General features: G+C 56.9%; 1 protein-coding gene across 1 annotated transcript in view; it reads right to left on the minus strand.

Moving 5' to 3' along the window:
* The window catches only part of HS6ST1 (heparan sulfate 6-O-sulfotransferase 1), a 46,302-nt gene extending 20,774 nt beyond the window's left edge, over positions 1–25,528 (minus strand). The window contains exon 1 of the mRNA XM_019469496.2: positions 24,703–25,528. Within this exon, the coding sequence (XP_019325041.1) occupies positions 24,703–25,229 (527 nt within the window). The 5' untranslated portion in view covers positions 25,230–25,528. The remainder of the gene's footprint in view (positions 1–24,702) is intronic.
* Positions 25,529–27,422: the final 1,894 nt, after the last annotated feature.

Raw genomic sequence — 27,422 nt, forward strand, 5'->3', positions numbered from 1 at the left:
TTTTTAAAGAACAGAGTATCCAACTATATGCAAATACTTTTAGACAACAGGAAAGAAGGACACCCCACCCCGATCCATTCTAAGAAGCCAACATAACCCTAGTACCAAAGTCAAACACATGAAAAGACAAGAAAAGTACAGCCCCTTTCATTCACAGTACAGATGTAAAAAACCCACACAAAAATCTTACCAAATCCTATCCAGCAGAACACACAGAGGATCCCACACTATGACCAAGTCGGGTTACCCCAGCCAGGTACCCCATGTATGCAAGGATGGTTTAATATGAGAAAATTGCTTTAAAAATTTTTTTTAATGTTCATTTATTTCTGAGAGAGACAGAGAGAGAGAGAAAGAGCATGAATTGGGGAGGGACAGAAAGGGAGACACAGAATCTGAAGCAGGCTCCAGGCTCTGAGCTGTCAGCACAGAGCCCAACGTGGGGCTTGAACTCACAAGCCGTGAGATCATGACCTGAGCTGAAGTCGGATGCTTAACCGACTGAGCCACCCAGGTGCCTCTAATGTGAGAAAATTTGTAAACAAGATTCATCGTATCCATAGGTCACAGACCTTGGCAGATGTGTAAGAAACAAAATTTGCTAGAATGTGAGGGTGATCTGGCTGCGACATCTGTCACCCCATTGATTGCCAGGGTTGATTCGGCTGATCTGGCTGGCTAGGTGGGTGTCCCCTTCCTCCCTCACTGCTCCATGTGCATCCCTCCCGAAGCTGCGCGTTCAGTCGAAGAGGACGACCTCCCCTGATGGAGGAGGACCGTTCATCAGTCAAGGGTATACGAGTAGCTGCGCTCCCCTGCTAGAACCTCCAAACAAGCTCTCAAGAAACAAAATTTGCTAAAATTAAACACCTGTTTCTTATAAAAACTCTCAGTAAAGTAGCAATAGAAAAGAATTTTCTCTCTTTTTTAATGTTTATTTTTATTTTTGAGACAGCCAGAGCAAGCAAGCAGGGCAGAGAGAGAGGGAGACACAGAATCTGAAGAAGGCTCCATCCAGGCTCTGAGCTGTCAGCACAGAGCCCAACACAGGGCTTGAACCCACAAACTGTGAGATCATAACCTGAGCTGAAGTCGGATGCATAACTGACTGAGCCAGCCAGGTGCCCCTAGAAGAGAATTATCTTAACCTGATAAAGTATCCTAAGTAAACTAGAAGCAACATGGTCCTCAAAGGAAGAGTCAGATGTATTCCCTTGAAGATGCCCACATCCCACCCTGCAACTCTCCATTCACTGGGGAAGCAGGGCAGGGGGTGTTCTCACCTCACACAATAAAATGACAAGATGGACCTGTCTGTCCACCTCATCTTTGCTACACACCCACGTGCAGGCACCGGTCTGGGGGCTTCACCTTCAGAACCCCAGCTGGTGGACATAGCTACTTCCCACATCCAGTGCCCTTGTCCTGAGTCCCAGAGTGTCTGACAGTAAAAGATCTGGGCTGCTCTCAGAGCTCTGCAGGTTCTGGAGGTTTGGGGTAGCCACACCACTGGAAGAGTGGCACGAGGCAGCAGCCTCATCAGCTGGCATCCTCCCTGCTCCCAGCCTCCTGGGGGCCAGGTCTCAGGCTGGGAGGGCCCCAGGCACCAGGTGAGCTCAGCAGATGCGTCAGCCAGAGCACCTGCTTCCGAGTGAGCTTAGCAGGCCAGCCTTGGGCCCCGAGGGGGAACCCCTGGCTGCATGGCCTGGGGTCTCTGGAGGCTGACACCCTTCCTGGACAAGGTGGATTGAGAGGACCCACATGTAGGCAAGATGTGGGGTCAGGGCCTCTCCAAGCCTCAGTTTCCCTGTTTCCCTTCTCTATCTGTGGGAGATGTGGGTGTGCTCAGGAAACAGGCGGCAAGCAGGATCCTGAGAAAGGCCTCTGGACAGACCTGGAGGAAAACCATCCCCGAAAGGACATGTGCTAACAGCTCTGGCACAGGGCCCTGAGCATGGACAGAGGCCCTGGGCCCTGCTCACAATTTTATCTGATTTAGCAAGGGGTCCACAGGCTCATCTCCTTGAAAATGGTTCTTAGTCTGTCCAACTCCCTCACTGCTCAGGGTCCTTCAAATGCACACTCCTCCTATCCACCTGGCTAAGCCTCTGCCAAGCTCCTGGATCCCAGGACAGCTTCAAGGAGAGAGGGTCTAGCCCTGAGATGGCCCCTGCATGCCTGACGGAGGGACCAGAGCTTCCTGGGGTAGAGGAAGCCAGCGGGGGGAGGAGACTGGGCGAAGAGAGCAGGGACAGGGCCACACCAACCCTGAGCCCTCTCACTAGCACTGGAACCAGCCTGGGTGAAAGGGGAGGGATAGGGGACCCGAGAGGGACTGTTCCCAGGGGCCTGCCCACCCTTCTGTGAAATCCAAGCCCAGCAGGACACTGGCTAGGACAGGCTCCTGGCCTGGTGTCTGAGGCAGCCTGGCAGCCCGCAGAGCAGGATCACCCATACCATGTGCAGACAAGGAAGCAGTGGGCCCTGGCCCATACCAACCTAGACACAGACACAGACACAAACCTTGAACCAGAAGGGAAAGTATGTTCTGTGTCCAGGAGCTCAGAGACCTTGCTTCCTCAAGCAGCAACAGAGGGCGTCCATCAGCAAGGCTTTCTGGAGCATGTGATGCGAGGTGACAGAGGAGGATGCTGGAGGGTCCAGGGTGGGGGAGATGCCTGCAGGAAGTGGAAGCGGTAGCACGGCAGGGCGAGAGTTCTGGCTGCGGGCACCAGGTCTGGGCTGTCTTGAGCAGGATGGGGCTAGCAGGTGGCTAGGGACACTGATACAGAAGGAGCAGCATCTGAAGACTTGCAGCCCTCTGAGGGCTGAAGGCCAGGGAATGTGGTGCAAGGAGAAGGGCCAGTGACTCAATGGGCACATGTGGGGGATGGGCTCAGGGGGCAGATGGGGTGCTGTCAGCTGACGGGCTCCAGCTGGAAAAGATGGCTTGACTCGCACAGGAGGGTGCCTGAGATGCAGGAGATTCTGAAACAGGCAGTGAAAGGGAGGCAACTTCCCTGTGGGGCTGTGGCCGGGCTTCGGCCTCTCACCAGCGCTCCTCCTCCCTGGTAATGACAGGCCCCTAGTACCCACAGGGTGCCCACCCTGCCTTCCCACTGCTGGCAGCAGTTAGAACTGGGGGGGGAACCTCCCTCCTTGGCTCAGAGACAGGATGTATGCCAGCATGTGGGAGCCGGGGAAGGAGGGCCACAGCCTGAACCTAGCGAGCAGGATAGTGTAGGGTGGGCCCTGACCACAGAAAGTCACATACCCCAGGGTGTCCACAGGCAAGACCAAGGGGCTTCAGCACAGGGTCGCCATGTACTAGAGGGCAGGCCCCAATAGCCCCCTCCCCACAGCCACACCCTCCCACCAAAGTTCCTGTCTGGATATGTCTGTCTCCCCAAGCTTTAGAGTGGGCAGAGCTCATGGCCAAGGCCTGTCTGTAGAGTTCCCAGTAGACCTGGCCAGCTCGGAGCCCAGCTGGGTCCAGGGAGAGCCATCTATGGCCACTGACTCTGTGCAGCTGAATGCAGGCCCTCTCAACGCCTCTGGGGGGCTGCAGGGGGTCCCAGGAGTTATCTGAAGACACATGTTCCTTTCACAAACAAGGTTTCAGCCTGGGCCATAGGTACCTACTCAGCCCTGCATCACCACCTTGGAACACGTCAGGATGCAACCATCGGGTGTGGCCAATGATTTCCCTCTGCATGCCAGCCCCCAGGGGAAGGGGCTCCTTAGGGATCTGAGCCCAGGCTGGTCTCCCTCCCTTGGGCACATCCCTCCTGTCTAGCCCTGTGTTCTCCACATCTGCCCCCCCCACCCCTCCCATGCCTGTCCTTCCCAACTGCATTCCCTCTCCTGTTGCAAATGAGCCTTAGTGGTCACCCTGGGTGCTCACCCCAGCCCATATCTTGGGTCCTTTATGTGGCTGCAGGCCCCTCCATTGGGCAAGGCGACCCCTCCATTGGGTTCTGTCTCCATGGGCCCTGGAGGAGCTGCCGCCCTGCTCAACCCCTCTCTGAGCTCTCCTCTCTGTCCCTGTCACACCTGGCCTCCTGTCAAAGAGCACAGTTTGTCCAAGTCCTGTTTCAGAGAACCTCCTTTCCTCTTAGACCTTCCTGCCCTGGCCCACCTCTCAGCCATGGGTGTATCACACTACACGGTGTTTCTTCCTCTCCTGGTCTGTCTCTCACTGTCTCCGGGGCCAGACTGGGGCCTGGACAGAGTGACTCAGACAAAAGCCGAGGCTTTGAATCTTGGAATTAAACTGACAAAAGAGCATTTGTTTGCTCCATAAAACCAAGAGAGAAAGCAGGCAGTGGTGGCTACCTCGGTGGCCATCACACACCTATCGGACCATCTCCTTGCACAGAGTCAGGGAGGTCAGGAGGGCAGCTTCTGGATTTCCCAGAAACCACAGCTCCTCCCCCTCCTCTCTGCTGAAGGAGCAGCGGCAGCGGCCCTAAGGGACCTGGAGGTGGGTTCTCTGCTTGCTGAGGTCACAGCTTCAGGGTTTGTGGGTCTGGGCATGGATGGCACCCAGGGGACCCAGGAGAGGAAGGCCTGGAGATATGTGGAATTAGTCAGTGCATGCTGGAGGGCCCACACCTTTTGTACTCCACGGCTGGTCCTGCCTGGGGCTCTGGGGTGAGGGTCCACAAGGAGGGGTGGCCTCACCAAGCCCCAGGGGGACTCAAAAGTGGGCACACACACACATACATACTTCCAAAACTTCTTACAAGGGGGAAATAAAAACGTGGTCCAAATAGTTGGAAGGTTAGCCAAAGTACAGTGGCCTCCACCCCTCCAGGTGCACCGGGGCCCTTCCTGCCAGCTGAGAAGGTCCCCTCTGTGCACCCAGGGCCTCATCTGCTGAGCAATGGCCTCGGAGCAAAGGCCCCTGCACTGTCCCCAAGCTGACACCAACCTCTGTGGGAATCAGGAAACACAGGAATGTGAAGGCAGCAGGCCGGCAAGCGGCGCCAGCTGGGTCATAAAAACTCTGCCTGTCGTCCGGAACCCCCACATCCAGGAGAGAAGCACTGAGTCCATTATAGCCCAAGACCTCCAGAGTCATAAATGACCCCGTGCAGGCATCCCTCATAAATTCTGGGTCTCTGAGGCTGTGAGAACTCGGCGTGCACCTCCAGCCTCCTACAGCATGGCCTGCACAGGGCCTACGGGGACAGACAGGCAGAGAGGACATGAGCCCATTTGTATGTGCAGCCTCAGGCCACTGGTAAAAGAAGGTACCTTATATACCTGAGCACAGACATGGCTGCTTCAGGGCTGCCCATGGGGGCTGAGGAATTAATGATCAACCCTCTGAGGCAGGAAGTTACACAGAGGTGACTGCTACATGAGCAGGGGTCTGCAGCCATGATGAGGCCCAGCGAGTCCCACCGTGGGCCTCAGACCATAGGATGGCCATGCTGAGCCAGGCAGAAGCTCAACTGGTCATGTTGGACTTCTCAGGTGGGAAGCGGGGGGGGCTTGACCAGGTGGGGGGGTTCTCATTGAGACCACTGTAGGGATAAGCCAATTGTGACAGGGCCACTCCTCAGCTCAGCCCTATAGCCAGTGGGCCCAAGCTCCATGCCTCTCATGGGTGGGAACCTGCCCAGTCCTTCTGCTTGACACCGGTCCCAAACTCTACTAAGTGCTGTCCGGCACCTCTGCCTTCCCAGCCTCTGGGTCCAGAGTCTGAGTCTGGCTTTGTCAGATTCCTCCCGAGACCCCAAGTCCGGAGTCTCTGCAGTAGGAACTCCCACCTCGGTATGGCCGCACTGAGATCTGACTGTCCTCCCCTAGGTCGTGACAAGTCACTAACCAGAAAACGAGAAATGCTGCTGGAAAAAATGGACCCCTGATGCATTCCTGGTGGGCAGGTAAAACAGTCAGTAGATCCTCAAAGAATTAGACATCAAATTACCATATAACCCAGAGAGTCCACTTCTGGGTATACACCCAAAAGAACTGGAAGCAGAGGCTTGAACAGATACTGCGCACCAATGTTCGTAGCAGCATTATTCACGACAAGAGAGGAAACAACCTGAGTGTCTATCCATGGTGAACAGGTAAGTGAAATGTGGTATATGCATACACCTGCACATGGTTCAGCCTTAAAAAGGGATGAAGTAGTGACACGCTCCAACATGGATAAATCTTGAAGATGTTATGCTAAGTGAAAGAAGCCAGCCACAAAAAGACAAATACTGTAGACTCCGCTTACGTGAGGTATATAGAATCATCAAATTCACAGAAACAGACAGTAGATGGTGGCTGCCAGGGGCTGGGGACAACAGGGGGGCAGTGTTTCATGGGTAGAGTTTCAGGTGGGAAGAGAGAGAGGATCTGGAGATGCATGGGGTGGGGAATGGCTGCACAGCAATGTGACTGTGCTTAAAGCCACTGCACTTTTTTTTTTCTTATTGACTGTTTATCTTATTTTTTTAATATGAAATTTATTGTCAAATTGGTTTCCACACAACACTCAGTGCTCATCCCAACAGGTGCCCTCCTCAATGCCCATCACTCACTTTCCCCTCCCTCCCACCCCCCCATCAACCCTCAGTTTGTTCTCAGTCTTTAAGAGTCTCTTACGGTTTGGCTCCCTCCCTCTCTTTTTTTCTCCTTCCCCTCTCCCATGGTCTTCTGTCAAGTTTCTCAGGATCTACATAAGAGTGAAAACATATGGTATCTGTCTTTCTCTGTACGACTTATTTCAATTAGCATTAACACTCTCCAGTTCCAACCACATTGCTACAAAAGGCCAGATTTCATTCTTTCTTATTGCCACGTAGTATTCCATTGTGTATATAAACCACAATTTCTTTATCCATTTATCAGTTGATGGACATTTAGGCTCTTACCATAATTTGAAAGCCATTGCACTTTTAAAAAATGGTAAGAATGGTAAACTTTATGTTATGACCACAATAAAAAAAAAAAAAAAAGGCTCTCCTTTTCCATATCTCCATATGATGGGATATCTGCAGCCAGCCCCAGGCCAGGCAAGTCTTCAGGAGCAAAACCATGGCAGGCTTCTAAGGACACAGCCACCCCCAGGGGCCCTCAGTGACTGCATAACAAGGGGAGCCCACCCACTTAAGCCTATCCCCAGCGTGAGTGTGTGTGTGGGGTCCATCCTCGGCTCTCTTGCGGAATGACAGGACCAAAAGGAAAGATAGGACCAAAGGACCAAAGGACCAAAGGAAAGATACAGAGCACCAAGCCTGGCCTTGGATGGGCCAGAAATGCAGGCATACCAGGCTCAGGACTCCAGTGTGAGCTGAGAACTCCGTGTCTGTTCTTCAGCTGGACAAAGCAGAGGCTCAGTAAGCACCCCTCCCCCACTGTGGGCACAGGGAGCACACAGCCTCTTCTTTAGCCCCTGTGCCACACCTCATACCACATGTGATACTGGTGATGCTACCTCCACTGCTGAGGAGCTCTCAACAGCCCACCCAACCCTGAGGTGGTGCTCTGCTCCCCCGTCCTATGAACAAGTGAACAGGCTCCAAGAGGCTCTGGTCTGGCCCTCAGCTGCAGGACCACCAGTAGGAACTAGGCCTCTGCTCCAGCTCACAACAAACTGCAAGAAGTCAATACCAACCACAAGAACTGTGAATTCAATCTTATCCCAAACTTGTGATCTTAAGGTAAACGCAATGGATAGCCCTCTCATCCAGGACCCTTCCCCTGGGCTCCAGGCACCCCCGCAGGCTGCATCGTCCACCCCTAGCTCCATTTGGCAGAGGAAGAAACTGAGGCACAGAAAGGTCACACTCTGGTGAGGAGCACAGTGGGGCTTAAGCTGCGCTCTCTGGAGGTCACAACCTACGCTGTGCCAGGTGTTCAGCAATGGGTGAAGACCCATACGTGAATCATAGTGGCCCAGCCTGTCTTGAGGGGCTCCAGCTGTCAGTGGGACAGAGCCAACAGGGTGGGGGCTGTGGTGGAAAGAAGCTCAGGGCCTCTCATCCACTCTCAGCCCTGCAAATGCTGTCCATCTGCCAGGCAGAGAAACGAAGTCTATGACAGCAAGAACACCAGCCCCCAATAGGCAGAAGGCTGCACCCCATTTTGGGGCTGGGGTCTTACTGGCCCCTTCCTTCCCACACAGAATGAATGTCAGGTTACTTTTTTGAGGCCCAGGCTGGGGCCCCAGTATGGGTGATCTATGCTTGCTCTGTCGACCTGGCTCCCTCCTTCTGCACAATGGGGGATTTCTCCATGGCCCCCAGACTTCAACCCTGAATGTCTGCACAGAACCACAGGCACACATGGCACACGCTGAGGGCAAGGCTGGAGTAGGCAAGATGGTACAGTTAGGCTCCTGGGCCAGGAAGCTGCGAACTTGGTCCCCAATCCACCTCAGCAGCCCCCCAAGTCCCTCAGGTCCTTGGGCTGATGCTGGGGTCTATCAGGTAGAGAATGCTGCTCAGGGCACAGCCCACAGCCCTGCTGGAACCTGGCAGGGATGGGGCTCACTGGAGCAGATGGGGGGCTCCACCCTCCCCAAACCGACCTCACGGTAGGGCCCTCTCATCACCGTGGGCCATGCCCAGGAGATGTGGCATCCTGGATATGCCTGCCCCCCGACCCTGTACCTCTGGTCTACCTGGGGAGTGGCGTGGGGGGTGATGGGTGTGTCTACCTGGGGTGGGCTGTTGGTATGGGGGTCATCGGTGTGCCTACCAAGGGTCTGGTGGCATGGAGTCTATTGGGGGGCAGCAGACATATGTGTACCTGGAGGCTGGTGGTGTGGGGTGTGTCTGGGGCTTCTGGCCCAGCAGCTGAGCAGCTCCTGTGTCTGGAGGTCTGCAGCCCCTGTCCCAGACCTGTCCCTTGACACTCCCTATCCCCTTGCTACCACGAGGAAAGGAGAGGCAGCTGGGCCTCCAGGCCCAACTGTCTGGCTGCCTGTTTGTATTAATCTCTTCAAGCAGGCCTGAAAAACACCTGGGGGAGGGGGAAGGAAAGGGGGAGGGGTGGGTCACCTGGAGTGACAGGCTGATTCAGGTGGACAGGGGATGCTCCATGATCGACAGTCACCTAAGCCCTCAGTCAGGCAGCCACACACATGCTCCCAGACCCCCTGGGTGCCAGATGCTCCCATGGTTACTCCATGAGGCCACCCCAGGGATGAGCCCCAGGCAGCCGCTACAGCACCAGCTTCAGCCCGCCAAAGCTGCACAGTCCCTTACTCTGTCCTGGGGCCCTCGCCTGTGGGAGAGTGACCACTGTGTCTCAGGTGTGGTGAGGACAGCGGTGATGGCAGAGAGCACTCAAGGTACCCTGCTTGGCACACCTGCCTAAGGAGCAAGGACGGCTGTTGCTGCCATTAGCCAGGGCCCCTTCTCCTGGGAAGGCTGGTGACTGAGGAGTCTGCTCTTTAACCCCCGACAGACCCTCCTGCAAAGCCTGGCCCCCCCACCCCTGTTTGGGTGGGGGACCTGAGGGGCCACCTGGCTGGCTCCAGGCTGCCCCTACCGCCGCTCTGCAATGACAGCAAATCTTCCTTGAAAACACACTTCCTTAATGTCCTGGCCTGTTCTAAGGTGATGGGGATGGAGGGGTGCCTGGCCATGGGGTGGAAAATTGCTTAGCTCTGAAGGGGGCTAAGCAGGAAGGAATTTCAAATGGAAGGAAACGTCCCAAAGTGCCCACTGCTTGTAAGGAAAAAAGGAATTCTTGTTCCAGGATGTTTCTGAGTCACTGCTGGCTCCATAGCTCGAGCTGTGCTCCCAGCTACTGCTGGGAGTGCATGTGAGTGTGGCTATGTGAGAGTGTGGGTACCTCGTGCAGCCCGTGGTCAGCCCCGGGAGCCCTCCAGCCTCTCTCCCTCCTGGGGAGGGGGTCCAGTATCCCCAAGGCCCACATGAATCCAGCCCCAGCCTGAGGATGCTGCTCTGTGAGGCGGAAGATGGCCAGTGGTTGGCAGTGACACACAGCACAGATCATAAAAAAGGCCTTCAAACTGGAGAAGGGGTCACGCCATGTGGTCAGCCCTGGGAAGCCATGGCCTGGAGCCCCCCAGCAGCAGTTGCCAGTTACCTCTTACCCTGGGTGACGTGCGCAGCAGGCATGAGGGTGGGAGGGGGCCCGGAGCCCAGTGGAGACACAGTGGCCACCAGACCAGTGGCTGCAAGGTGTGTATACAATCTTTGCATAGGGATGGAGGTGAAAGTGCTTGTCCCAACTTCAGGGACACAAGCGTGCAGGCGTAAGGCCAGTGGGCCTGCCCCCTGGAGCCTGGCCTTCCTGGGATCCCCTGGTACTTATGGAAGCAATGGCTGAATGTTCTCGGGGCTCAGATGGCCTGAAGGGCCTGTTTCTCCACCAGCCCACATGGTTGGTAGCCAATGAGCAGTGCTGCTGGCCTGTGCCTCCCCAGCCAGATCCACTCAGGTCCCAGCTTGGCCTGAGGGCAGGAGAGGGCAGAGAGCCAGGCCTTCCATGGTACCTATTGGGCCTTCTCCCTAGATAAAGTCAAGCCCCACTCAATCAACTAGCATTCCTCCTGAGCCACAAAGCCAATCCTGTCCCTCAGGAACACCTGTCGGCACTGGGAACACGGAAGGCTGCCAGGCCTCCTGACCCGTTGCTGCACACTGCACGGCCACAGAGTGGAGGCTTCCGGCCAGGCCCTGCACGCTCAGCAGGCGCTGCTGCTTCAGAGGGACTCAGAGAGGCACAGCCAGGGGGAGGGTGCCAGGTCCTGGGCCCAGGACTCCCTGGCCAGATCCCAAACTACAGTGTGTACTGCTGTTCCAGGAAAAACCCTGAAAATAAAGACTTAAAACGTGGCTTCCAGGCCGAGCACAAACTTTTCCATAGCCTTGAGCTTCCTCTTTGCCACACGTGAGATGGACCAGGTGAGCTGTGGGTGACATGTGACCCTGCCCAGGAGGCTGGGTGCGTCCCATGGCTGTCTGCCCTCAGCAAGGGGGCAGAACTGGGGCCTACCCTGACCACTGCCACCTCTGAGGACTGGCTCTAGAACAACAGCTGCCATGCAGCTATAGCCTGGGGTGTGGGGAGGGCCCAGATGGGGCTTCAAGGAAAGTCATCTGGGCTCTCAAGGCCTCTGCTCTCCCATCTGTAATGGGACAGCTGAGCCACCTCATAGTGACCTGGGACAGTGCCTACACCTAGGCCCACTGGTCCCTGAAGGCCAGTGGCACGTTCCCAGCACAGCGAATGGGGGTCCAGGGTGCACCCAGACCAAAGCCAGAGCCAGATGTGTATGAAGGGCCCCCAACTTGATATCACCTGGAGAAGACTTACATCTGGCCTGGCAGATGGACAGGAGAAACACCACCCCAGGGGTCAAGGCCCTCATAATGCCCCTGTTATGAACTCAAGGGAGCCGACAGTACCACCCGTGGGACTTGCCAGCTGCCGAGACTCCTGGGCACTCCCACCTCTGGGCTGCCTGTCAGACACAGCTGGGCAGCCTTGGCACAGAAAGGAGGGGACCACGATCTGATGTTGGTGCCCCTCTCAAGACTCCATGGAATGAAGGCTCAGTAAAAATTTGCAAAGCAAGTTAAAATGAGTCACAAGGCTCTATACACAAAGTCCATGCTGGTCAAGGCTGGGGTTTCCTATGATCTCAGCAAGGGTGAGGCCCCTACGCCAGCTGGCTGAGTGGCCCAAGCAGGGATGGGAGCTGAAGCAGGCTGGGGAAGGCCACATGTAGCTGCAGGCCATCATCCCAGGCTCTCTGGCAACCCACTGACCCCTCTAGGGAGGCTTTCCTGTGGAAATCACCTGTAACAGTTCATATGATGTTCTGAATGGATAGGGGCGTTAATCTGCAGAAGGCCAGCTGAGCCGAGGTACAATGTTACCCCCAAATCTGCCACTGCATTTATGCACACTGTGAGGACCAGAGTCAACCTTGTGTGCAGCCCTGGGACCATGTCAGGCTGCCTCTGGCCTGGCAGCCAAATGGACACAGTGGCCAGAGACAGCAGGGCTCAGGCTGGGAGAGCATGCAGGGTTGGGGGGGTGCAGAGAGAGGGATTACAGGGGCCTGCTCAACCTTGCTGTGCCAAACAAGTCTCACGTGGGGTTCTTTGGTCTGTGGGGAGCCCCTGCCAAATGCAGAACTGCTCTGGGACTCAGGGCCTCATAGAAAGTGCCCCCCCCCCCCCCCCCAGATGTGGTGGCATGTGAGGGAGCCCAGGGCCCTGGCTGCTGGTCTCTGCTTCTGGAGTCTTCTGTGCATCTGATGAGCAAATCAAGCGCTCCACGAGGCGAGAGGGCCCATGCTGTGGAATGAGCCAGAAGGACGCATCAGCCCAGCAGGGCCTCCTAAGCTCTCACATTCTGGGATTCTACTGGCCTGATGGGCATTCTGTGCCTCTGAGGGAAGCCCTGATGCCCATTGGGTCCCCTTTCCCCTCAGTTGCTTGAGGATGGGGATCTGCTCCTGCTGTGAATAGCCCCTCATCAATCCCATCACCCTCCTTTTATCCGCTTGGCTGAAACCTGACCACCTTTTCCTCGGTAAAAATGGTGTTTTCCGGGGAGCCTTTGTGGTTCAGTCGGTTAAGTGTCCGACTCTTAATTTTCTGTTCAGGTCATGATCTCACAAGCCCCACAATGGGCTCTGTGCTGACAGTGCGAAAGCAGCCTGCTTGGGATTCTCTCTCTCTCTCTCTCTCTCTCTCTCTGCCCCTCCCTAGCTTGCACTCTCTCTCAAAATGGATAAACTAAAAAAAAAAATGGTGTTTTCTACTGGGCACACTGTCAGCCCAGCTTCAAGGAAAGCAAAGGAACAAACTTCCACTCACAGGACTGGGCTTCTTGACTGCTTGTGTAGAATGGAGTTAAAGCTGGACTTGGTAGGCCCTGAACTTACACAGGCTCAGACGGTAGGCCAACAAGCAGTCTTCTGTCTGGACTTGTGCCAGTAAAACATACTGCCCAGACCTGCTTGCCTGTCTGCCTGCCATTAGGGAACAGAAGGGGGGGGGGGTCTGTGCTCCTCTTTGGGACGAGGGGCCCTGGGGAGGCTCAGTGGGGTGGGCGGGAAGGAGGCTGTGGCCAGGGTTTGAGGCAAGACAGGTGAGGCCTTGGCTGTCCAGGCAGGGCAGGAGACACACTCAAGCAGTGGCCCACCTCCACCCCTGCTTTGTGCCTGCCTGGGCAGGGCCTCTCCTCACAGGTGACATCAGAAACCTCCAGACTCCCCTGGGAAATTGTCTGCTGTGCCCTCCCTGTTCTACCTGCCTTCAATCCCCACTATACCATCTTGGACTCCTGGGAAAGCCGATCCTCAGAGCAGGCACTATGCTTCCCCATAGGTAGGCAGCGTGTTGGGCTTGAATCCTGTGCCCAGGTGACGCCTGGCTCTCCCTCCTGGGAGGGGATCGTGGGGAGGGGTCAACAGGAAACCCTGCGGCCACAGACCTGCGTGTGAATGCCACCTCTGCCAGGTGTGATCTTGGGTGACAAGTTATTTAGGCTCTCTGAGCCCCAGTTTCCTCATCTGCGAGTGGAGCCCCTGACAGCGAGGCATAAACAAGGGTGGCCTGGCCACGAGCGAGTGTGGAGGTTGCTGCAGTCACTCTGTGCTGTGCCCTCCAGGCTAGGACACCTGCTCGTCGCTCTCCCCAGCACAGCGTATGCCCTGTAAGCAGGCTGCACGCGGCACAGCAACTTCCCCTCCCCAAGCCCTGCTCCATTAGCTGCGATCTGGCTGGAGGACTTCCTCCTGCTGCTGGTGCCAAGTTCCCCCCACGGGGACTGTGAACCAGAGAAAATGCCCCCCGCCTACTGCTCCAAGATGATACCCCATCCTGCCTCATGCTGCTGTAACGCAAATGTGAAGCTTGAGTTTGCTGCTCCTCCTTTCCCAAGGACACCGACGCTCCAGAAACGTAAATATTTACACTTAAGGCTTTAAGGCTCATAACTCAGAGGGGAGATGCTCACCCTCTGCCCATGTTTGTTCTTGGGGCCCTAAGAGCCCTGCGGTGGCAGGAGTGAATTCTCAGATGGACGATGATTTATGGGCCACTCCTCCCGGGCCAACTGGGGACGTGGTCCAGAAGCAAATGCTGCACATAAGGGGCTGGGGCCACGTGGGGAACATTCCAAGGCCCCTGAGATGACAAGGGGGGGCGGTGCAGGAAGCTCACCTACAGAGGAGAACCATGTAGAGGTAGCTCTGGTGTGTGGCTACAGCAGATGGGACTAGGCACCAGGCTGGAGGCAGTGATGTCTGGCTCCTCGGCCAGGCTGCGGGGTGACACAGGTAGACCTCACCCCGGGAAAGCCCTGCCTAGATTTCCATCGTGGGAAGGAGGCTCCCATGATTTCAGAGCAGGGGGCGCCAGGCTCTGTTTTTGACTGCAGGATCCTTCTTCCAATCCAACCTCACAGGAACCAACAAACCAGGATCAATGGGTGTGAGACGCCAGGCAGGAAGACTGACTACTTGTTTGGCCTTCTGGGCTGGGCTCCCACCACCACTGGCGAGGTGCTGCTGAGGGCTTCCAAGGAAGGCCCTGGGGGTATTCCTGCTACAGGAAGGATGGCTGGTTAGCCGGCCATCTGTCTATCTACTCAGTCTTCTGGGCTTCTGGCTGAGCTCCAACCACAAGCGGCCCCAGAGGGGTTTAGAGGTCACAAGGTACACTCCCTCCTTCCCCTGCAAGTGCACTTGGTGCCACTGGCTGCAGAACAGAGGCCCACCTGGCCCGCACCTGTGCATCAGTAAACCAAATGCCCAGGACCACAGGCAGTGTGGAAGGACAGTTAGAAGGAGAGGTCTGGCCAACACACCATGCACAGGGCTTCAAACTAGGATACACTAAGAAGACAAAGCATCCCTCAGGGCAGAAAACAGCCTGGGGACACAAATAGGTAGATGGCAGGGAGGAAACCTGCCACATAACAGAATACCCGCCTCACCAGTCACGGGTACATGTACTAGGACCACAGCGGTCCAGCTCACAGCTGCTGGCCTGGCAAAGACGACTGTGTCTTACAGGCCCCATGGTGGGGAACCTCAGGCATGGTGCTGGGGGTCTGAGGAGCCAGTCTGGAGAGCAGCAGTCATCTCTAAGAGGGCTGAGGGTGGACCACCTGCCCTCTAGCCCACTCCTAGGGACATGTGAGGAAGGGTGGCCAGGCCTGGCCACTGCCACCTGGCCTGTGAGACGCTACTCCTGTCTGCAACAAAGCACGGGAGAAAAAGAGATGTGTCTAGACAAACTTGATGTTAAATCCAGCAGTCGATGAATTCAATATGCATGTCATGGACCAACATGGATAAATCTCAACAACAAGGATGAGATTTCTTCAGAAATCAAGTAGAAAGCAAGTTGCAGAAGGTCAAGTACAGTCTGATGCGGGTTCTGGAAAGTGCGTCAACAGCCCTACGTGCTGTTCAAGGGATACATATCTGCAGTGAAAGTATTAGCAAGCGTGCTGAAAAGCATGAAATGCAGACGGTGGTGATGGGGGTGGGTGGCAACCAGGAGCCACAGCAGGGCTCCCTTGGGGCCCCTGTGTTCAACTCTTAGCCTGCAGTGAGGACAGGGGTGCCGGTGACACAGATCACAGCCACCACCAAATCAAAACATGAGCCTGCCACATCATACCCGTCAACGCCTGTGGGTCAGCAGCACAGCCCAGGTGCAGGACAGATGGGGGTCCAGTGAGGGGGAAGAACTACTACATCCCTTGGATTCTCCAGGAGGCAGGTAGGCCTCTCTGTGCTTGGCCACAGTCCCCCCCACCCCCATTCCTGCCCCTGTCACTGAGCAAGCAGCTCCAGGCTGCGTGTCGAGGGTTCTCAGAGGAAGAGTCAGGTGAGCTGCTGCTGACACAAGCCGCAGACAGCAGGGCCAGCCTGCACTGTTCCCACAGGCCATGATTACAGTGCCACTTGTGTCCGGGCTGTGGAACGGGGGCGGGGGCTTTCTGGACATCCAGGGAGCAAGCTGGGCAAAGCCCTTGATGGGAAGGAACAGGGTGGTCCCCAATGCCACAGCCCGGGGTGAGCAGGGGACCCTCATGGCTGAGGCACAGCACATCTCAGGTTGTCACATCAGAAGGCCAGTGATACTTGGTGGCTGTCCCAGATACTGGGACCCTAGCTACCTAGACCACAGATGCTGTAAGGAAGCCCCCTGCCAGCCCTCAAGCTGACCCAGACAGGAGCTGAAAACCTAGCTGGTCCTGAAGGACCCTTCCCTAACCCCAGAGAGAGGGGATGCACCGTAGCCTCTTATAAAAAAAATCTCCAGCACCAGGCACAGTTCCAAGTACCCACCTCTGAGGCAGGTACTGTCACTATGCCCATTTTACAGAAGAGGGAACCGAGGCACAGAGGTCACACAGCCTGTGAGTGGCAGAACTGGGATTTGACCCAGCTGGTCTGGCTCTAAGCCTGAGCCCCCACCCTTGTTCTGCTGTCCACCCTGGCAGCCTGCTGTTACTGCTCTCCCATCTGCTTTGAGCTGTTTCCTCCCAGCTGGCTTCTTTGCTGCTGGGCTGCCTGTGGACAGCCTCCATCCTTATGTGCCATGGTGGGCGGTGAGAAGCTTCCAGAGCTGGCTATCTGCTGGGGTCTGGCTCGTCCACGGCCTCTTGCCATGCCCAGGCAGGCAAGGAAAACGAGGCTCAGAGAGTTCTGGGTGTATGCAGGTTCCAGACTGGTGTCACTCGAGAGGTCAGGTGTCCAAGTGTCCACCCTGGCTCATCAGTCTCCAGAGACACCTGGGTCCCCAGCTCCTGCCTAGCCATTGACCTCCTCTGACTCCACAGCTTTATAAACAATTAGCCCCAGAGTTTTAATCTCTCGAGTTACTATCTTTCCAGACAATTATTGATTTGCTGCGATGCCTGCCCCTCCCCCCGTGTGGGTCTTTTAACGTTGCCCGTGTAAACACGTGGAGGCAGCTGTGCTGCTCACATGTGGCCCTCACAGAAAGGCTGGATGCACGGCTGTCGGGGGCTGCCTCTCCCCAGAGCCCCACCACCACGGCCCTGCCACCATAGCCAGCCTCATGCTGTGCTGTGGCAAGCCACCGACACTCCACTTTATAGACGAGGAACTGGGCCCCACTCCTGGGCCATGAGGCCTGTGTCCCACCTGGGATCACAGAATCTAAGGGGTTAGAGTGACCACAGCTCCAACAAGACACGAACACAATCTGGGGCTGGATGAACAGTGTGGCCACAGGAGGTCACGGATGACAAGTCCCTGGTTCTTCTACAGAACCAAACAACAAACTCCATACCCCTGTTTTTGAGATGCAGAAACAATCTCACAGAGATGTTTCGCTGTGCCCACGAGACCCACTGGCTCAGACCCAAGGTGAGAGAGGCTGCCCAGGGGACTCCTCTCTCCTCTTCCGGTTCTCTCCGGAGGCCCCTGGCTGCTTCCTGGGCTGCATGAAAGGAATCCAAGAGCGTGTCCCCACATGTGCCCGTCCTCCCCCGCGGCCTCAGAGACCCATCTACATAGAGAGGGCCCATAAGGTCCTGCAGTGGCCATGTGGAACTCGGTGTATCAGTCCCCACAGGTGGCCCTGGTGAACTGAGGCTGCAGCCCCAGCGTGGCTGGCTAAGTGAATGAATGGATCAACAGCCTGTGTGGGGGTGAGGCCTCTGAGCGGTCTGGCCACTCGGGAGGGAGCCTCAAGAGTGGTGGAAAGCAGTCAACACTGCAGGGAAGGGCTGCTGGCTGGCCGGAGCCTGGCCAGAGAAAGCTGTAGCCGTGGGACAGAAAGGCCGCCTGGCTGACTTCTGTTCCCTCATCAAAGCAAACAGGCCCTAGGCCCAGGCTGGGGCAGGACGTGTGTGTGTGTGTGTGTGGTCATCAGCGGCTGGACAGCCCATGCCCACCGCCCGCCTGCCCGACACAGACGTCCTCTAACGTCTGCCCAGGTCCCGCAGCCTGGGATTAGCACAGTAACTCTCCGGTGGATGGGTATGTGCATGCCACACTTCCAGAATAGCAAGCCCTGCCAGCTAGCGACTTGGAACACAGCCACACCAGGGAGGGGGCATTTTACCTAGGGAGGAACAGAGAAATGAGACCACAAGTCCCATAGGCAGTAAGTGAGGCCTACATCCAGGGGCAGACTGGACCCTAACGCCTGGGCCCCTGTCTGTCTTTCTGTAGCTGGGACAGCATCTCACCCCTGGCAACCCAAACAGAGAGCAAAAGCTTAATAGGAAGAGAAGGAGCCAATGGAGTTCCGGAAGAGGCAAGAACGAGAGTATGGAGAGATAACTTTCCTGCAAACACATCTCCTCAGCTGTGAGTGCTGGCAAGTGAGGCCGACGTGCCGACCTCAAGGAAGAGGAGAGCAGGGCTGCCAATGAGAAGTGTCCACGTGGTTATTGGTAATTGCTGAGGAGAAGTACTCAGAAACCATCTTCTCGGGAGGGAGCCTGAGCGTCCTTCCCGCTTCCCATCCTCTCCAAAGACCAGCTGAACTGAATCCTGGCCGGAATCACACCACCTCTCCAGCAGGCCCAGGTGGCGGGCTGCTGGCTGTGGGCCCTCACGACCACCTGGGAACAACCTGCAATGGGCACTGGGTGGGGGTGGGGGCGGGCCCACTGGCCGGGCTGCACTGGGTGCCCCCCCGAATGCTGCCAGCAGCGCCAGCATCGGCTCTCCCTTGCTGGAGCCAAGAGGATGCGGCCTGATTCTTGTCTTGCTGCCACTCTGGTGAAGGCCACCAGATGTTTTCCAGTAAACTAACGACACAGGTCTGCCTGTGAAATTGCCTGTGTCTGCTCCGGGTCTCGGGAGCCGCATGTGCTGAACCTGGCTGGTCTGACTGAACTGCTGGCTATTGTTCTCACCCAAAGACAGTCTACCCGCCTGGGGGTGGGGTGGAGCGGGACACACAGGCTTCGGAACAGACATCTCAGCATCAGCTCCTGGCTCTGCAGGCTGAGGGACTCTGCAAGTTCCCCAACTTTCTTGGGCCTTGACTTCCTTATGTGGAAAACTGGGACAATCATCAGACACCTGCATTATTGGGGTGGTGGGCCGCATAAGATGACCCATTCCAAGAAGCCACCCAGTGCTTGGGGGACAAGAGCTAGCCTATCTGCACCCTTCCCTCTCTGGACTCTGGCTTCCTTGGATTTGGGTCCCCAGAGCCCACCACGCCTTTCCTTCAGACCCCAGATGTCAGAGCTGCACCTGGCTCTCCCAGCAGGGGCTGAAGCCAACAGCTGTGGCCAGATGAGCAGGTGTTTGGGGAGACTGGACATGACCCCTCCCCAGCCCCCAAGAGTGCATGCACCAAGCAGGGCTTTTAGATAAAAACCACAGATAGACACATTTTGCTGGTTTAAAAAAGTAAACTCTTTTCACACCCACAACGATATCCAATGCCAACCAAGGTGCTGCTCAAGCGGGCACTCAAATACCACATGCGGCAACATGGTAAGGGCAGACTTTCCGAAAAGTAACCTAATGTTTATGCTGAGAGCATTTAAACCTGCAGATCATTCAACTCAGAAATTCCACTCCTAGGAATTTACAAAGGAAATCAGAGCTACGCAAAACATTTGCACACAACGACACCCACTACAGCATTACTTATAGGAGCCAGAGACAGGAAATCTGCACATTTAATGACAGAGCAGGACTAACAACACACCCGGCGGGGGGGGGGGGGGGGGGGGGATGTCACCTGCAGCTACTAAAATAGTAAATTTTTAATAACAAAGAACAACATTTATAGAAAATTTATATTATGGTTTCAATTACAGTGTAAAAAAAAAGATGTGCATGAGGAATATAGTGAGTTTACTTCTCTCTTTTATTGTTTTCCTCTCAATTATCACACAGTCATTACAACAACAACAAAACCATGAGATGTGAAAGAAAAAGACTCCAGGTCCTTTAAGGATGACAAAACCAAGCCCCCCAACCCCCCTGACCTGATCACCTGCTACTCCTCAAGATCAGCAGCAAACCTCTCAGACCTCCAACGGAAAAAGAAAGAAAAAGACAAGGAGCCTCACAGGCCCCAGGGGCAGGAGCTGGGCCACTGTCCCCAGGGCTCTCTGACCCAGGAGCGACAGTCCCCACAGCAGAGCAGGCCCCGCCACAGTACAGTGGGCCAGCCCACTCTACACAGCCCCAGGTTTGACAAGTAAGGTGCCTAAAAGGACAGGAAGCCCTGGTCTTGCAACTCTCAGGTGCTTTAAAGAAAACACGAGTTACAGAGAGAATTCTACAAACTGAAGAACCATTTAAAATAATCGTCAGTAAGCTATTTAAAAATTTGCCTTCTCATGCTTTTGCCTAAAAAGTTTTGTTTTGAATATGAATGAAAATCTAATTCTGAACATCTTTTCTTTTTTAATGTTTATTAATTTATTTTGAGAGAGAGAAAGATGAAGAGAGGGCGAGCGCAGGGGCGCATCCGTGCAGGAGAGGGGCAGGGAGGGAGGGAGGGAGAGAATCCTAAGCAGGCTCCATGCTGTCGGCAGAGTCCAATGTGGGGCTCAAACTCACGAACTGTGAGATCATGACCATTAGCTGAGATCAAGAGTAAATCAAAAGTTGACACTTGACTGACTGAACCACCTGGGCACCCTCTAATTCTGAACGACTTGACCTCAGATTCCCTTCGTCTCCAGGCAAGGCCTCCACAGGTGATTCAGGCCATGATGACAGTCTATCCAGGTCCCCTAGGGGGCTAGGCCCTATAAATGGGTCCTACTCATGGGCTCTGGTTAACATCTGTCCTGCTGTAGGCAAATGTGGGTTTTGTCCCTTGATCGCACGTAAGAAAGTAACTGTGAAGGCAAGTTGGGTGTGGAGTGCCACAGAAAGAAGTGTCACAGAAACGCCCAATCTTAAGTCTGACCAAGCTGGCTGGGCCCACTGAGGGCCCCTGAAGCTCTGTGGGACTGGCACTGTACTCAAGGCTGACTTGAACCTGATTCACTAAAGGACTCATGGAAGGGCACAGCTCCTGGAGAGGGTGCAGGACCAGGAAGAGAACATTCTAGTTGGTACCAACACGTGGGCAGTACCCACTCGTCATCTGGCCAGTGCCAATGTGCTGTGGACATGCCAGCATAGCAGATGAAGGACAGCCAGTGGCATCTAAGGCAGCAGGGTGCTGGCAGCGAAGCCTTCCTGGAGGAAGGGACAGCAGAGCTGAGACTGAAGGGAGGAGGACCCAGCAGCAGTGGGCAGAGAGCACAGCATGCTGGGGCACAAGGTAGCAAAGGCTGAGCTGACAGCAGATTTCTGGAACACAGACAGGAATTCAGGAGAGTGGAGGGTGGGTGACCAGGGCTAAGAGGACACAGGCTACCAATGCTGCTTCTACATGGCAACATTACAGATTGCAGGGAGCCCACCAGGGGCTCCTGGGGTGGGGGTGGGGGACTGCTGCACAGAGGGCCTGGCTGAGCCAGGGAGGCGGCCTGGAAGTCATACTCGGGACCCAAATGCCCAAGGGGGCTCCAAATGAAGCCTCCACAATTTCAGGAACATTTCTGGGGCAATCCAGGCAAGGCCCTGACTGTCCCCTTCAGGCACATGGGGAGAGGTAGGAGAGACATTCTGGCTCTTAGGAGCACTTCTGCGAGTCTCTGAAGCAACACAGGAGCATGGGGTGCTGAGACTCTAATCCAAGTGGCCCCTGGCAGCAGTTGAATACCTGTCTGTTGCGCTGCTCCAAGGTTAGTGCTTCCTGGAGTGGGGCGGGGGGGTGGGGGGGCTTTCAAGCACATTGGCTGATGCTAGCAGGTCAGGTGTGGCAGCCCCCTCAGTGGACACAGGACATAAGAGGGACCTACAGACACTTGGCTCATATGCCTTTTCCTCTTTTAACTCAGGAAGCACTAACCACTGTTAGAAATTGAAAACTGTATTCCGGGAAGGTGTGTTTCCTCACCTTGAAGTCTGTCACCTCAACACCTGCCCAGCTTAGAACCCCCGAGGCTGACGCCGTGTGATGGGGCAGTTCTGGAGCCGTAGAAACCCCCACTTCCCTGAGCCACAAGGCCTGCCTCTTCTAGGCCCCCAAATACTGCAGACACTAGCACCAGGAGCTGCAAGAGGCTTGGCGGAGTTTCTAGAAGCACACCTCATGGCAGGGAGGCATTCATCCAAGCCCTGCAACATGCTTGGCCCTGGAACCCAGGGAGGAAGGAAGGGTCCTCACCCTAGGCCCAGACACCCAGGGACCTGTCAGGGCAGCTCTTGGAGGCCCCCCCCGCCCAGGTAACCAGCCATGTGGTCACTCCAGCACCCTCAGGGCCATGGGGAAGGCAAGCTGTAGCCTGCTGGAAGGAGGGTGAGGGTGAAATCTGGAGCTCCCGAAACCAGAGATCCCACAGAATCTGGGCACTGACGAATTCATCCAGAGAGGTGCTGGGCCGGGGGTCGGGGGATAGATGGGAGAACTGCATGCTGACCTTAGAAGTACCTTGGTCCAGCTCCAGATGAGGGGAACACTCAGCAAGTGAACCTCAGTTGGATGGGCTTGTAAATGCACAAAACCAAGATTACCCTGGCCTCTCAGGGAAGCTCATTAAAAAAGCAATCTACCTAGCGCCTGGAACAGAAATGAAGGAGGGGAGAGCGCACAGAAGACGATGCTCTGTCACCTGCCTCACACCACAGCCCACTCCAGAGCGGACAGCAGAGGGAGGCCTCCTGCGAACCCCGGAAACCCCTCCTCCACCGGGCCAGCATGCTGCTGAGCTCAGCAACTTCTAGGCAGAGGGGCTGGCAGCCCACCACAGCAAGAGGCATCGGCTGACTAGGCACGGCTTTTTCTATTCTTGCTCAGACACCCACCCTGAGTGGGGCGGTGCTGGGCCTCCCTCGTGCAGCACCTGGGGGGTCCCATCTGCTCCACTTGGTCCCCCCACTCTTGTCTGGAAGGGTGGCTGGGCCTCCTGCTCTGGTGGACAGACTCCAGAGAAGGGAGGTCAGGGGCCCTTCATCCTGGTGACCTGAAGGGAAACAGCCTCAGGAGACAGGCTGCAGGAAGGGCATCCGGTTGTACAAACTGGATTCAGGCCTCTAGGCAGCCCCCAGAACAGGTTCTGCACACCGTCCCCTCTGGGGTTCGCCCAAGCTAATTCCCTCTAGCAGACAGGATAGTGCCCACCCCCATCCTCACTCCTGCAGAAAAGGAGGAGGCCTATGTGGCTTGGTCAGTGCCTAGTTCTTAGAGCCTACAGCCCTGGTGTGTCAACCCCAGACCTGGCTCAGTCTAGTACAGAGTGGCTGGATCACACCAGGAAAGCACACCAAGTGCTGTACAGGAAGCAAGGATTTAAGGGCTTTGGAATGGTAGATTTGTAACCACTGGGGCCTTAAGAGACCTGGAACATCACCTCTCAGGTTCTGAGCTGCTAGGAGCAGGGGGTGGGGCAGCCAAGGCAAAGTAAGATGACCTGTGCCCTCAGCTCTAGGGCCTTCATTTCCTCACAGTCCAAGAAAGACCACATGAAAAGGACTGAAGAACTGAACAGGAGAGCAATGCCATGGACCACGTTCAGCTCTGGACTCGCGAGATACCCAACCTTTATCCTTCAAACACACCAGGGACCCTGCACCCTCCTGACCCAAAAGTATGCCAACAAACATGATTTACAGAGGTCACAGAAGCTATCCTACCCCCAGCCTGTCTGTAAGTGCAGTCCTGAGGCAAATATGGAAGATAAACAAAAGGCAGGCAACAAGACCTCACTCCCGGCCTTCCCCAGCCCTGACATCTTGGGGAAAAGGCCCCTAGGGCACCAATATGAGCTGGAGGAAGAGAAGTCAAATTTTAAGCGCTGGAAACCCAGCCTGGCCTCCAGGGTTGTGGCTACAGTGTACTCAGCAGGAAAGCTGTCCCCCAGAGGTCAGCCCTGTGCCTCTAACCTCCACAGAAACGGGGGGCTCCCAAGCAAAGTATGTGGCTGTACAGGTCCCCCTGACCAACTCAGCTCCCCTAACCTAGCTGTTCCCTTGCACTCCTCTTTCGGAGGAAGCTGCCAACTGGTTCTGGCCCAACTGTGAGCACAGGCAGCACTGCCTCCTCCCCGCCCCCAGCCCCAGGTCACACTCAGGCCTTTGTTCTACCTGCACACACGGGCAGGCAGAGCCAACCCCCTTCCCTGGCAGCTCCTCCCCAGCCCTCTCAAGGCAGGTTGGGGAGCTGGGGGGCTCACGGTTGCAGGTGGAAAGGCACTTCACTTCTCTCACTTCTGCTTTGGGTATGCAAGCGGCCATGGTAAGCGAACACTGCAGGTGAGCTACACACCAAGGAACCCACTTTCCCACCCGACCCACGCAAGGCCAGCCTGGACCCGCTGCTGGGGAGAGCCAGATTATACACTGGCCCGCGGTGCAAGGCAAGTGATATCCCCAGGGCAGTGGCCAGTGACCCGAGGGAAACCGAGGCTCTGCGCAGCCGGCGGGGCGGGAGCGGTGGAGGAAAAAAGTAGAGAGGCGACACGGAGAAGGTGAGAATAGAGAGCAGGGTGACTACGGGCCCGGCCGCAGAGGACCAATTGGGAGCCTTGGGCTCCCAGCAGGTCGGGAGGGGGTCCACAAGCGGCCTGCGGGGAGGACAGGAGGGGGGGGGCGGCGAGGTCAGTGCGGGCCCAGGACAACCGGCGGGGGCATGGCCCGGGGCTGCAGCCGCAAGCTGGGACCCGGCCGCTCGGGGCGCTCACCTGGGCGTGCGCAGCGCGGCGGGGTCGCGACGGTCCAGCACGCCGGGCACACAGTTGGTGAGCTCGGTCCAGTCGGCGTGCAGCCCGCAGCTCCAGCCCGTAGAGAAGCGAGAGAAGAGCCAGGTCTCGCGGCGGTTGGGCCGGTAGCAGGTGCACTTCTTCTGGCCGGGCCGGCAGTCGCAGGGCACCTCAAGGCGCACGTTCTGCACGAGGTGGCGGCCGAAGGTGGTGCCACCGGTCTTCTGGATATGCAGGAAGACGATCACGTCGTCGCCCTTCATGTCGAAGCGCAGCGAGCGCTCCAGCTCCCGCACCGGGAAGTAGTACTTCTTCTCGTAGTGCGGATCGGGCGTGGGGAAGAGGTCCAGGTCGTCGGGCGGCGCGCGGCCGCCGGGCGCGCCCAGGCTCAGACCCGGGCCCGCGTACTGGTACAGGATGAGCATGAAGCACGCTGAGCCCGCCACCACCAGCACGAACTTGCTGGCGCGCTCAACCATGGTCCTGCCGCCGGCGCGCCGCCGCCGCATGTGTCACCATCGCCGGCGGCCCGGGCGCGGGGCGCGGGGCGCGGGGCGCGGGGCCTGGGAGGGCGGGGGGGCGCGGGCGCAGCTGCCTCCTCCGCCGCCGCCGCCCGCGCTCCGGCCCGGCCCGGCTACTCGGCGCCCAGGCCGCCCGCAGCGGCGCGGGCCCCGGCCCTGCGCGGCGCCATGGCTGCTCTCCGCCCGGCCCCGGCTCCGGCTCCCCGGGCCCGACCCCGGGCTCGGCTCCGGCTCTGCTCCGGCCCCGGCCCCAGCCCGCGCCCCCTGCGGCCCGCCGCCGGCCGCTCTGCTCCGCGCCGCGCCGCGCCGAGAACGCTCTGCGCCGCCCCGCGCGCCGCCGCGTCTCCGCAGTCCGCCGCCGCCCCGCCCCGGCCCGCCCCCGGCCCGCCCCCGCGGCGCCTCTTGCCGTCGCCGCCCGCGCCGGTTCTCGGCTCCGCCCGCCGGAGCTCGCGGGGCCTCAGGCCGGTACTGGGCGCGGGACCCGGTCTCGGGCGGCGGCCAGACGGGGAACTGATTGCTGTCAGGGAGGCCGGGGGGAGCGACTGGGGAATCGGGGAGCAGGCGCGCGGGAGGCCCTTCTGGGCAGGAGCGGGGAGCGCAGCGGCCGGCACCTCTGGCGCTTCGGCCCCCCTCCCTCCACTTTCCGGCCGCGCGTGGACTACCCTTCCGCGCTCCTACGGAGGAAAGCCACTGACCTTGCACGCTGGGCGCTTCAAAGTTCCAAGTGCGAGAGGGCCGAGGCCGAGCTGCCATTGGTGCGACCTGCGGGCGGTGGGGCCAGAGCGAGAGGAAGAGAAGGGAGGGCTGGGGGCGCAGAGTTCTGGGCGCGCGCTCGCGATCGGGACCCCCTCTCCCTCGTGGTTTTGGGACAATGACCCGGGGTCCCTCTTGGAGAGATACTGAGGTGTCCGCAGAGGCCTAAGGCCCAGTTTTATGCAGTCCCTTCTTCTTTGAAAGGAGGTTCAGACAGTGTGCATTTCCCCCTCCATGTTTATTAAAACCCCAACGAAAAAGTTATTAAGTGTTGAGCCCATATTTAAAATTGTGAAAGTCCACAAAACATTTCAACTTTCATCTTTGGGAGGTCGGTCTGTCTGGCAGCCCTGGGCCTGTCCTGTTTTTGGTGGTGCCCTCAGGGACGCCTCGGGCCTCCCTGCCCTGTGGTCCACTCTCCGCTCAAGCCTCCTGGCTTACACCACGTGCGGAGTTCCTCATCAGACCGACCCCCACCTGGCCCACCACATTTAGGGTAGGGCACTGGCCTTGACGTCCACGGAGCAGGAGGTGAGCTGGGGTGTGAAATGACCTGTCAGAATAGAGCTGGGGTGGGTAGGGACACGCACATCATCGTCCCCTGCCAGGGCTACCCTGTTTTGCTTCTGTTGGAGCTCCTGAAAGCATGGTGGATTTGGGGGGATGGGAGGGTTGTGTCGATTATACCTCAGTAAACTGTTAAAAAATAAATCACAACAGAAAGCCCTCTTGGAAGCAAACCCAGAGAACTGGAAAACAACCACCAATGCTCCAAAACCCACCTAACAGAGAAGCATGCGGTTTTCACAAGGGGCTGGAGGGGCATCAGCTCCAGACGGTCTGATGCAGCACCCTGAACACGATGCAGAGTGAGCTAGAGCAGCTGGGGGCAGGGTGGGGGTGGGGGGTCCAGGGCCCAAGTCCCTGCCCAAACTGAAGCTGCTTTAAAACCGACCCTCCCCCTGGGGCCAGGGGCATTTGGGCCAGGCTTCCTCAGTGATGATTCATTTTTGCCAGGAGTGGGGGCTGGCTCTGTGCTGTGCCTGCAGCTGCCTGCCTCTGCCTGCACTCACTGGTCGCTGTTTTGGGCTGAGGCCTAGGGAGTCTCCCTTCATGGGCCTGAAGGCAGCAGCCCAGATACCGAGGGCAGAGCTTCCCTGGGTCAAACTCCTAGGCACCCAGATGACAATCCTCCACCAAGTGGTAAATCATGATTAAGCCTGCTTATTATCCAGAACTACTGAGTACTAGGCATCATAGGTATGTCATTTCCAATCTAATTAGCAAGCCTGTAGACCAGACTATAATACCCATTTCACAGAATAGGAAAATGAGGTTTAGATGGGTGAAGACCCTGGGCAAGGTCACATGGCTGGCTGGTGGTCTCCTCTCTCCAGTACAACCTCTTCCTGACCCACAGCAGCAGGA

This window comes from Panthera pardus, unplaced genomic scaffold, assembly GCF_024362965.1.
Source record: "Panthera pardus isolate Hobbes unplaced genomic scaffold, ASM2436296v1 HiC_scaffold_10, whole genome shotgun sequence".
NCBI lineage: Eukaryota > Metazoa > Chordata > Mammalia > Carnivora > Felidae > Panthera > Panthera pardus.